Source organism: Monodelphis domestica, chromosome 1 (genome assembly GCF_027887165.1).
Source record: "Monodelphis domestica isolate mMonDom1 chromosome 1, mMonDom1.pri, whole genome shotgun sequence".
Classification (NCBI taxonomy): Eukaryota; Metazoa; Chordata; class Mammalia; order Didelphimorphia; family Didelphidae; genus Monodelphis; species Monodelphis domestica.
Window position 1 is genome coordinate 305,713,609 of NC_077227.1, and position 11,223 is coordinate 305,724,831.

At 36.9% G+C, this 11,223-nt stretch overlaps 1 protein-coding gene across 2 annotated transcripts in view; it reads right to left on the bottom strand.

The window, feature by feature from the left end:
• The window catches only part of PSMC6 (proteasome 26S subunit, ATPase 6), a 35,901-nt gene extending 26,735 nt beyond the window's left edge, over positions 1-9,166 (bottom strand). Inside the window, exons 1-5 of one of the 2 annotated variants that reach the window (XM_056811090.1) lie at positions 9,148-9,166; positions 7,306-7,418; positions 6,250-6,329; positions 6,131-6,170; positions 4,104-4,156 (exon numbers count right to left, since the gene is read on the bottom strand). In XM_056811090.1, coding sequence (XP_056667068.1) covers positions 4,104-4,156; positions 6,131-6,170; positions 6,250-6,329; positions 7,306-7,390 — 258 coding nt within the window. In that variant the 5' untranslated portion in view covers positions 7,391-7,418; positions 9,148-9,166. Of the gene's footprint in view, positions 1-4,103; positions 4,157-6,130; positions 6,171-6,249; positions 6,330-7,305; positions 7,456-9,147 lie in introns of those variants that run through there. The other variant, XM_001365010.5, reaches the window with a different exon arrangement.
• Positions 9,167-11,223: the final 2,057 nt, after the last annotated feature.

The window sequence follows — 11,223 nt, forward strand, 5'->3', positions numbered from 1 at the left end:
AAAGCTCAGTTTCTACTACAGGGAGTTTTCCAACCTCAGCATAGGGGGTAGCAGTTGACTTTTGCAGAGGATAACAGATAAAGTAGAATATTCTCCAGGAGCAACAGATAAATGGGACAGAGGGGGTGGGTGGGGTGTCAAATCATGGAAATAATCAATGATTTCATCAAAGAAAATGAGAACGAGTAGACAACACATCAAAATTTATGGGATACAGCCAAAGTAGTAATGGGGGGGGAGGGGTTATATTCCCTGAATGCTTATATCAATAAAATGGAGAAAAAAAAACAGTTTGATGAATTAGGCATGCAACTAAAAAAAAAATAGAAAAAAATCAAATTAAAAATCTCCAGTCAAAGACTAAATTGGAAATCCTAAAAACCAAAGGAGAAATTAATAAAATTTAAAGTAAAAGAACTACTGAACTAATAAATAAAACTAGGAGCTAGTTCTAAGAAAAAAATAAAATAGAGCATTGATTAATTTTTAAAAAATGAAAGAGAATCAAATTATCAGTATCAAAAATGAAAAGGGTGATTTCACCTCTAATAAAGAGGAAATTAAAGCAGTCATTAGGAGCTATTTTGCCCAATTTTATGACAATAAATCTGATCATCTAGGTTAAATGAATTATTTCCATAAATATAAATTGCCTAGATTAACAAAAGAGGAAATAGAATACTTAAATAATCCCATCTCAGAAAAAGGAATTGAATAAGCCATCAATGAACTCCCCAAGAAAAAAATCCCCAGGGAAGGCTTGGAGGAGACTAAGGGATGGTATTATTGGGCTTGCTTTCTGGCAAGAGGAGTTTTGAAAACATCTACCTATCCCCCACAAAAAAGAAACATTTCCATAGCGCCTTCAAATGGCACAAAGAGTTTGTATTATATTATTCTCACCCAGGGGGCTCCCAGGGAGAGAGAGAACCTGGCTGGTGAACTAAGAATTACCAAGTATTGGTACAAGGCAACTATCTCTGATCAGTTATAAATACTGGTTACTATGCATGAAATGTCAACATTTGTGTGACATCCCTGATGTTCCTGGTGCTGCTCTGGCTTATGGTGACCTTTATTACATTGAGAGAACCACTATAATATGCAAATACTGTCACCACCCACCAGATGGATTATATTCAACAAATAAGTTACTTAGACTTGTGATTAATTCAATCTCTTCTTCAGGGAACTGTTACATTATTTTATTTTTTATTTGTTTTTGTTTTAGGGTTTTCCCCCCTGCCTAATCAGTATCAGAAGTCAGGAGTAACCAATAATGTCCCCCAATGTCCTCTAGACCTTATTACCAAGGGATGCAGTGTGGTAGGTGAAGTATTCTAACCCCTAACCTCATGCCAGTTAGGTTAGTTTTTCCCTTAAGAGGTATTGAGACAATCCTTGAGATTTGACTGGCACAAGTGACTAATGGCTAAGGCTATTAACATCTCTCTTATCACCTAAATACAAAACAACCCCAAAAATCTCTGTACTGTTATGACTAAGAAAACCTTTTGCTAACTGTTAAATGACCTATAAATGCCTTAGTCTAATATCAAACCTGAATTTTTAGGACATTAAATCAAGTCAAGTTTAACTTAAGAATGCCTCTACACCCAGCAATTCAGCAGTACTAACTTACTTGCTACTTTTACACAACACTCCATCTTCTAATTCTATGCCTTTGCACTCTCTGATACATGAAATGCTTTCCCCCATCACTGCCTTTTGGAATCCATAGTTTCTTTTGTGACTCAGTTTAAGTGCCATCTCCACTCCTGGTCCACCAGTGACTTCCTCTCCAAGGTTACCTTGTGCCATCTTTGTATGACATTTACACCCTTACATAGTACATGTTGTCTCTCTCATTACAACATAAGCTCCTTGAAAGCAGACAATTTTGTTTCATTTTTGTCTTTGTATCCCTAGCATTTAGCATAGTGTCCAGCACATAGCAGGAGCTTAATTGATGACCGATTCCTAAAGTTTCTTCACTTAAGTGTGTCTTCACTCATCACCTTTATAAAATGATCACACACCATGATGATAAAAATGTCTACCTGCATTTTTTACTCTTTACTATTTTTTAATGGCAAAATGCTCTTTATTTAGTAAGACAATTAAAAGTTGATTTGGTAACTAACACAAACACAAATAACTGAACTAATACCTTTAATAGCAATATTTCTAAAATCAAAATCCTAAGCTACTAAATTTTCCCAAATGTAGCTTCTACCAGATAAAATTAAAAGAAAAAGGTTGGGTCTCTGAGACCTTAATTCAAAGAGCACAGAATAAGTACTAATATAATATGCAAAGTCTTGGGTAACATAAGAACAAAATAAAAACAATCCCTGCCTTCAAGGAGCTTACATTCTACCAGGGGAATATCACCTATACATAAATAAGAACTATGAACAAAATACAAAGTAACTGAAGCAATATAGCACTAACAAATGTGGAATGGAGGGCAAGGTCTCAAGAGAGATCAGGAAAGAATTTAAGTCCTGACACTGAGATATGATGGAAGCATGGGAGATTTTTTAAAAGTAGAAATGATTAGGAAGTACATTTTAGAAATGAAAGACAGGTTATGGAAGTACAAAGGCACATAGGTGAGGTGATGGAACATGGGGAACAACAAAGAGACCAGTTTGTCCAGAATACAGTGAGCATGAGGGAAAGTAAAATGTCAAGACTTGAAAGATAAGTGGGAGCCATATTGTGGAGGCCTTTAAATACCAAACAGAAAAGCTTGCATTTTATCATAGAAACAATAGAGCCACTGAAGATTCTTAACAAGGAAAGTAACACAAGAAGAAAGAATATAAATGAAGTTACTGGAAATAGGAGGAAGAAGGTGATGGATGTAAAATGTTGTAGAGACATATGTGTTAAGTCCTGATAGCTGGATGAGTCTAAGAATAAGATTAAGACAAATGAGAGTATGAGCAAGTTTGCAAACCTATTTGATTTTAAGGACAGAAGTCCCCATCAAGAGAAATAAAGAATTTGAATTTTGGTAAAAAGCAGTTCAAAAGGGAGTTATTGATGTGGCACTAGAAGTCCAGAGAGAATGAGAGTGAATCAATATGAACATTTGGGAGACAACTATGCAGAGATCACTGAACCTATGGTAACAGATAAAAGAGAAAATGGTTCATAACAAAGCACTGGAGTATACTTACACTTAGAGGAAGGAACATGAATCACTATAAAGCAAGATACATTTTAAAAGAACAGTTACATTTGGGAAGAGAATCAAAGTATTCTTTTTTTGCTCCCCAAAAATCGCTTTCCCAGCTTCTCATGTTCCTTTTCACATTACTAATGTAGGAAGGATATAAGGCATCTTGCTTGTGCCCTCTCTTGCTTTTCCCCTGATCGTGGCTGGGAAAGCTGGCTTTACTCAGATTTTTACTTTTGTCCTTGTATTTTTCCTACTTCAAGTGATTATTAATAAATCTTACAAAATGTAATAACTTGGAGTTTTGGGATATTAATTTTAATCTTACATTTCCATCATAAAAACTGAAGGAATTGCCTCCTCAGTGGGTAGAAGGAGGGCTGAAGGGAGGGAGAAAATTTGGAACTCAAAATTTAAAAGTGAATGTTTAAAAAATTTAAATAAAAGATTAAAGAAGTATCCAGGAGAAGAGATAGGGTTAGTAATATCAAGTTCCTGAGAGGTTAAGGATGAAAACTGTGAAAAAGTCATCAGATTTAGCAACTAACAAATTGCTAATAATCTAATATTGCTAATAATAACCAGTTTTAATGCACTAGTGGGGCCACAATTCAGATTTCAAAAAGTCAAGAAGTAGAACGGAAATGAGTAATAGCTTCCCAAAGTGAACAATAAATTTAGCTCCAGTGAATTGTATAAACCTTAATACTGCCTTGAAACACAGTACTGGGAATTAAGAAACTTGGGTTCAAATTCTGACTCTTCCACTAATTTGCTGTCTAATTTTGAATGTCATCTAATGTCTCTATGACTTGTTTCCATATCTAAAAAAGAATCTCTGAAATATTATTTCTAAACTCAATGAACTGATAAATGAATACCTGGTCAAATAAGAAAAAAGGTAAAACTGAATTACCTGACGCCGACAACCCACAACATATCTTGGTCCATTTGTTGCTTTAACAATGACTAGAAAGGAAAAAGAAGTGAAAGTCATTTTTTAAAAGACATCTGCAAGAAGCAACTTGGAACTACAATCCAAAAGTCACTAAAATTGTGAATACACTTTCACTCTGATATCTTTAATAAGCACAGAACCTAAAGATGTTTAAAAAACTAAACCTGAAAAAGGTTTTCTTTATATATACAAAATTATTTATGGTAGCACTTTTTGTCATGTGAAAAATCTGAAAATAAAGGTGTCCATTAACTGGGGAATGGCTAAACAAATTCTGATATATAAAATGTTATGGAATATTATTCTGCTATAAACAATAAAGAAAGGGATGTGATGCAGAATGAAATGAACAAAACCAGGAAAAAAATCTATATGTCAACTATAATACTGTAACAGACAACTATGAAAGATTTTGAAACTGATCAAAGTAATAACTAGTCACAACTCCAAAGTCTAATGATGAATGATGTTTTTCTCTTTTGGAAAAGAAATGATGCAGGAATCAAATGAGGTGCTTGCAGAGCAACCAATACAATATAAAGCCAATTTATTTTGTTTGATTTTACTTGTTTTTTACAAGGAAAAAGTGCTAGTCATGGGGGGGAAAAGATATCATTAAAGAAACATTTCAAAAAATACACATTAAAGAACAGAAGGAAGTTCAGGAGGGGTATAAACAATAAGGGTACTCTTGGTAGTATCATGTTAAATTTGAAACACACACATACATACAAAAACAAAAAACTCCACAAAAACAAAAACCACCCCAAGCTATGTGGTACAGTTTCAAATAAAATCCTTTTTTCTGACCACGTTTGTGACTGTCAGGTTCATAATAGACATATACATATGTGTTATTCTTGTTTAAAAAAAAAAACAACCCTTACCTTCTATTTTGGAATCAAAGGCATAAGAGTGGTAAGAGTTAAGTGACGTGCCCAGGATCACATGGCTAGGAAGTATGAGGCCATATTTGAACCCAGGACCTCTTGTCTCTAGGCCTAGTTCTCAATTTGCTGAGCCACCTAGATACCCCCTGTTATGTTTTTTAAAAGACATCTTCAGGAGGGAATGTTGTTTTATTTGAATCCCACAAATTAAAAATTTCAGCAGCCACTAGTTGGAGGAAAATCTAGTTTGTCAAATTATTCTATTATACTCTTTGATACAAGTATGCCTCATTTTATCGTACTTGGCTTTAATTGTACTTTGCAGACTAAAAAAAAAAACAACAAATCGAAGGTCTGTGGCAACCTGGGGTTCTCACAAATTTTCAAACCTTTTCATTATTATTATAATGATACATTATCATTATATTATATATTAATATATAATCATATATTATAATGATCTGTGGACTATGATGTTACTATTGCAATTATTTTGGAGCTCCATGAATTTGTTCTATGTATTCTGACTATTCCACCAACCAGCCATTCCCTCATCCCTCTTCACTGAAATAATAATATTGAAGGACAACACATTAACTTAGTTGATAAAGCAACTGCAAGACTGAGAAAATTTACTCCAACTTTGCTCTACTGTGATTAAAATGCTATCAAGCAGCATTATATACCACAGAGAAATCTTTTTCGAAAAAGCAATGTGGTAAACATCGTTTTCTTATTTTAAGAAATTGCTATAGTCACCTCAGCCTTTAGTAATCACTATCCAGATCAGTTAGAGGCCGATGACATGGAGGCATGACCTTCCACCAGCAAAAAGATTAAGACTTGCTAAAGGTTCAGATGATAGTTAGCATTTTTTAGCAATAGTCTTTTTAAATTAAGATATATACATTGGGTTTTTTAAAAGACATGATACTACTGCATACTTAATAGACTATTTCCACATGAACTGAGAAACCAAAAAATTCCTATGACTTGCTTTATTTCAGTAGTCTGGAACTAAAAATATCTCTATGGTTTAGCTATCTCTTTTAAAGGAAAAGCTTATTTTTATATGTATTTTGACCATCTACTTACATTTTTCTTCTGTTAACTGTTTAAGTACTTCACCCACAATCTACAAGAGAAAATAAATGTTATTATTTACTGTAATTATCTGCAGTAGCCAAAACTACAACCAAAAATCAACAATTTACCTGCCCAACACTTTGTAAGGCCTTCAGATCATTTTCAGACTTTTCATATTGCTTGGTAAGCTCTTTTAGCTGTTCTCTTACTGAAATAAAACAATTAGTATGTTAAACAAGTTGGAAATTGTATATTAAATATTTTCTGCTTTTTTATTAAAATATAAAGCATCTTCATTTATCAACACTATCAAATTTCTTATTAAAATATTGCAAGATTATACAAAGAAAAGTATATTAATTTAAGGCTATTTAAGGCCTTTTCTAATGAGTGGATGTTGATTTTAAGTCAAAAGGCAATCTGACATTCAAGGGCTATCTGACTGATGGTTGTTTCAAATGGCTAAAGGGTTCTCTCAATGATAATTATTTACATATACTGACATTAGAAAGTTGTCATGTCTCCAACTAATAAAATTTTGCATCTTCATCGTTACGTGATCCAAGCACAAGATTCTACTATTTGGATCAAATTAGCCCAAATACTCAAAATACAACCTGCTAAAATGCTCATAACCCTTTCATTTAGAAGATGAAAGACAGGCAACAAGTTTGGTGCATTTGGCGGTTAAAAGAGTCCAGCACAAGGGCCACAAGTTTTTTTCGTATACTCACATACGCGATACACTCCTTTATCTGGACTCCGTAAGTGTTCCCCCTCCCTCTGCTCAGGCGTTCTCAATCCCAGAGCTTCCCTGCCTAAAGTCCTCCTGTTCACGGCCCCTTTGGGCCTAGGGCAAGAGCCTCTCTTTTAGGAGACCAAGTCGTCCTTGGGCCCAGCCACCTCTACCATTATATTTGGCCTTCAACTGCAACGGGATAAGTCCTTTCATCCTTCTTCCCTCCTAAGGTGGGCCTCCCCTGTGCCCCCGAGGCTCAGGCCGCGCCACCCAGGCCGCACCCGGCGGCAGCGGCTGCGGGCTGCCGAGACTCAGGGGAGCGATGACAAAGCGCCTTCTGCTACAACCGATATGTTGTAGTTCAAGAGACTCCCCAGCAAGGTGGCCTCCCCTCGGCAAAGAGAGGGAAAGGGTGAAAACGTCTATACAAAGGTAGAGTGCTTACATTCTTTGAGGCGTCCATCGATCTCCTTGTGCTCTAGCAGCTTCTTACGGTAGTCCTGAAGAGCCTTATCTCTCGGGTCCGCCATGATGAGAAGACGCCTCTCATAGGGGATGCTGGGAATGTCCATGGCCGCCAGGGCGGGGGGGAGAGGGGCGGAGAAGGGGGAAAGGGGTAGGAGGGGAAAAAAGGAACTGATATGATTCGCCCCGCCCCCTACCCAATTTCCCCACCCCACCCCCATCTCCTCCTCCTCCTCCTCTTTCCCACCCACGTCCCACCCTCTTTCCCAACAGGCACTTCGGCTTCCAACCCGCTGGCAAGACGCCTCCACCTGTGGAGTGGAGCAGCCGGCCTCCATACACACCGTCCCCTGCTGGTAAGGGTTAGAAAGAGCAAGGAGTAGCTACTGGGCTCTCTGAGGCTTCAAATACAGCCTGATTCCTCCAGCTGGAAAAAAGGGCTTTGAGTTAACAGTGATTTTAAAAAAGAATCAGAGAAACAAAGAATGATTTCTCAAACATCTTTCGAATGCCAATTATCACTGTATAAAACCTTATTTTTCCAGAGCTCACAGCTCTATAATAGTAGTCAATATCTCCATTTCTGAAAATTAGGGATTTCCCCCCATTGTACACAGCTTATATCATTACTGATTTTTATGAAATTTCTAAGAAATCAGTAAAGTCAGTCATCCTGAAAGTTAATTAGCTGCCATCTGGACTGTAATAATAACAATATCTATCTAGTACTTGCTGGCAAATACATAGCACCCTCCCTCCCTGACCCGCCATGGACCTGAGGGGAAGTGCACTTCATAGGTCTAGATCTGTACTTCTAAATTTGCAATTCCCTTTCTCTCCCCACTCCGCAATTGTTTATCCTATAGTCAGTCACAGACAGCAGTTTTGTTGTTGTTTCCTTGTGTCTGAGGCTTTGTTGAACCGATTTGGGATTTTCCTGGTAAAAATACTGGAATGGTTTGCCATTTTCTTCCCCAGCTTATTTTACAGATGAGGAAACTGAGGCCATTAGGGTTAACTGGCTTGCCAGAGTCACACAGTAAATGTCTGAAGCCACATTCGAACTCAATAAAATGAGTCTCTGGATTTCAAGGCCTGGTGCTCTATCCACTTTGATACCTAAACTGTCCAGGATATAATTAGCTCAAAGCAGAGGCATAGTAGAAAAAAATAGCAACAAAGCATCTCCTTCATAAACCTGGGAAAGTATATATAAACATAAATGGCATCAGTAGGAAGAATGGCCACTCAGAATTCATTCTGGAGAAGCACATAAGTAGGAAATGTGTCACTAAAACAATTTACACCTCTAATGCCCACTAAAATCTCTCCTCCCATGATGTCTCTCATCATGTTTTCACTCTGTTCTCCAAGAGGCCCCTAGAGGCTGCTCCTGGAGAGGGCATGTGGCTCAAATGTTTAAGCACAACCTCCACTATCTCCAACTTCAGGCTTAGGTGAAATCCTGACCTAATCTACTACTAAGCATTTTTTAGGAAGAACCAGAATTTATATTTAGAACTACTGGCAATCCCAGTTACAGGTCTGTCATCTCCTGAGCACTACCTGGCATTGACAGTGGTGAAATAGGAGGAAAGAGAAAGAATCCTCCCTCTCCTGATGCTGTCTCCATGAGGCACAACAGAAAAAGGTGAAAAACAAATTCTCACCCCAGGGCTGCCTCCTGATTTTTTAAAGTCCACCACAGGAATGCCTGATGTTATAGCCATCCAATGGCTATATTTTTCTATTCCCATATATTTTTCTATTCCCAGTCAATGTTCTATAATTCTGTCAGGTTTATTAAAGAACTTTTCCTTACTTTGTGGCTGGGTTATCTAGGAAGCTTCTTTGTACTCTGGTTGTTAGGAAAACTTCTAAACACTTTGCTTATAGGTAACCCTAGCTTCAATAGCCCCAAGGACTTGGATACTGTTACTATATCTTTAATAGTGAATGGAATCTTGGGGAGTTACTGTTTATCTGTTATCTATGAGAAGTCTACAAGATGACACTCAGTTTAACTCTCATTCTGGAGATGCCATTAACTGTGATGCTTGTGGAGGACCGTGAAGACAGAATAAAGACTTCAGACTGTGAAAATGAGTCTGAAGAAATATTTCTTTTAAGGATTGATTTTAATTTAGCTAAAAAAAATACTATGAAACGAATTCTTGATAAAAGACTTTGGCATTGTGATAAGGTTAAATACTGGAATCCAACTTCAGGAGTAGGGGGAAGAGGAGAGACTGTTTATAACACATTTCTCTTACTTCTCAACCTCTGGCATTTAACTTCTCACTTTATCATTTAACTGAAACTGCTTTCACCAAAGTCACCTCTAACCCACTAACTATCTGTGTAATTTTAGATTTCCTATAAGAATTGGAAAAGTGATTCTGGCTATTGTCTTTCCTGTCTCCCAAAAGATACATTGCATATAATTATTTATGTTATATTGTTTGTTATATTTATATAATGTTATATAATCAATACCCTTGATCTTTTTTTAGGCCAGAAGATTATAGGGATCAGAAGAGGACAGAACAGAAGAGGAAGCTATGGGAAAAGAAGTTTGTTCAGTTTATTTAATTTTTAATAAAGTAAAGAAAGACTAAGGGTGACTAATTAGAGGGATGTTTCAATTTTAGTAATTTATGGGGGAATGTGAGAACATAGCCCTTGATTATCTTAGAACCAGGATGAGAATTAATATAACAATCTAGTAGTGGGCAAAAGAGATATAGTCACCCCTAAAACCCATCACAGAGTGTTCATAGTTCCTAAAAACCTGCTACACATACATTATATCCTCTTAATTCTTTTGTAATGCTTATGCAATGACCATTCTCTTTTTATCCAGGTTTTGCCAAAGAAGTCACCTTTCTCTTTGTGAAGGCCCACCCTAATATTTGAACTCTTGGCCCCTTCTCTTCCTATTTCCTTGGCAGACTGCCCCCATTATCATCTCATTCTTTCTTTCTCATTTTCAATCCCTCCTGATTGACTAACTCCTTCCCTGGTGTCTACAAATATACCCAGATCTCCTATGTCCTTAAAAATAAACAAAAACAAAAACCTTACTTGATCCTATTTTCTTTCTTTTTTATTCTATTTCAGGGTGTGGGATGTGAGGAGACTGTCATCTTACTCACTTCTCAGGCCCTGGCATCTAACTTCTGACTTTATCAATCAGCTGAAACTGCTCATACCAAAATTATTTACAATCTCTTAAATACCCAATCCAATATTCTCATCTTTATGTGCAGCACTTGACTACTTGATTATCCTCTTTCTTGCTTTTCCTAACACTTCTTTCTTAGTTTTCCTCTTAACTCAGTCTCCATTACTAATTATTATCTACTGTACCTTGCTAGATTATACTTGGAAGCAGGTTTTTTCAGCCTGTGGTTGGGAAGATAAAGGGAAAAAAATATTTAAAGCAGTCAGAAAGAATTCAAGGAGCAAGGAGCCACATAAGAGTTTATGGCTAGGGGCAGCTGGGTAGCTCAGTGGATTGAAAGCCAGTCCTAGAGACAGGAGGTCCTAGGTTCAAATCTGGCCTCAGCCACTTCCAAGCTGTGTGACCCTGGGCAAGTCACTTAACCCCCATTGCCTATCCCTTACCACTCTTCTGCCTTGGAGCCAATACACAGTATTGACTCCAAGACAGAAGGTAAGGGTTTAAAAAAAAAAAGAGTTTATGGCTACTACCGTGCAAATGAGGAAATCTTGGAATTCAGTATCCCAAATGGCAAAAGGCATAGTCTTGTAACCAAGAATAAATGATCCAGAACAACTGAATGTAATCCCTAAAGGAAGAAAAAAATGGGCCTTTGAATAAAATTAGAGACATTCAACATTTCTGCAAAAATAAACTAGAGCAGTCAAAATTTTG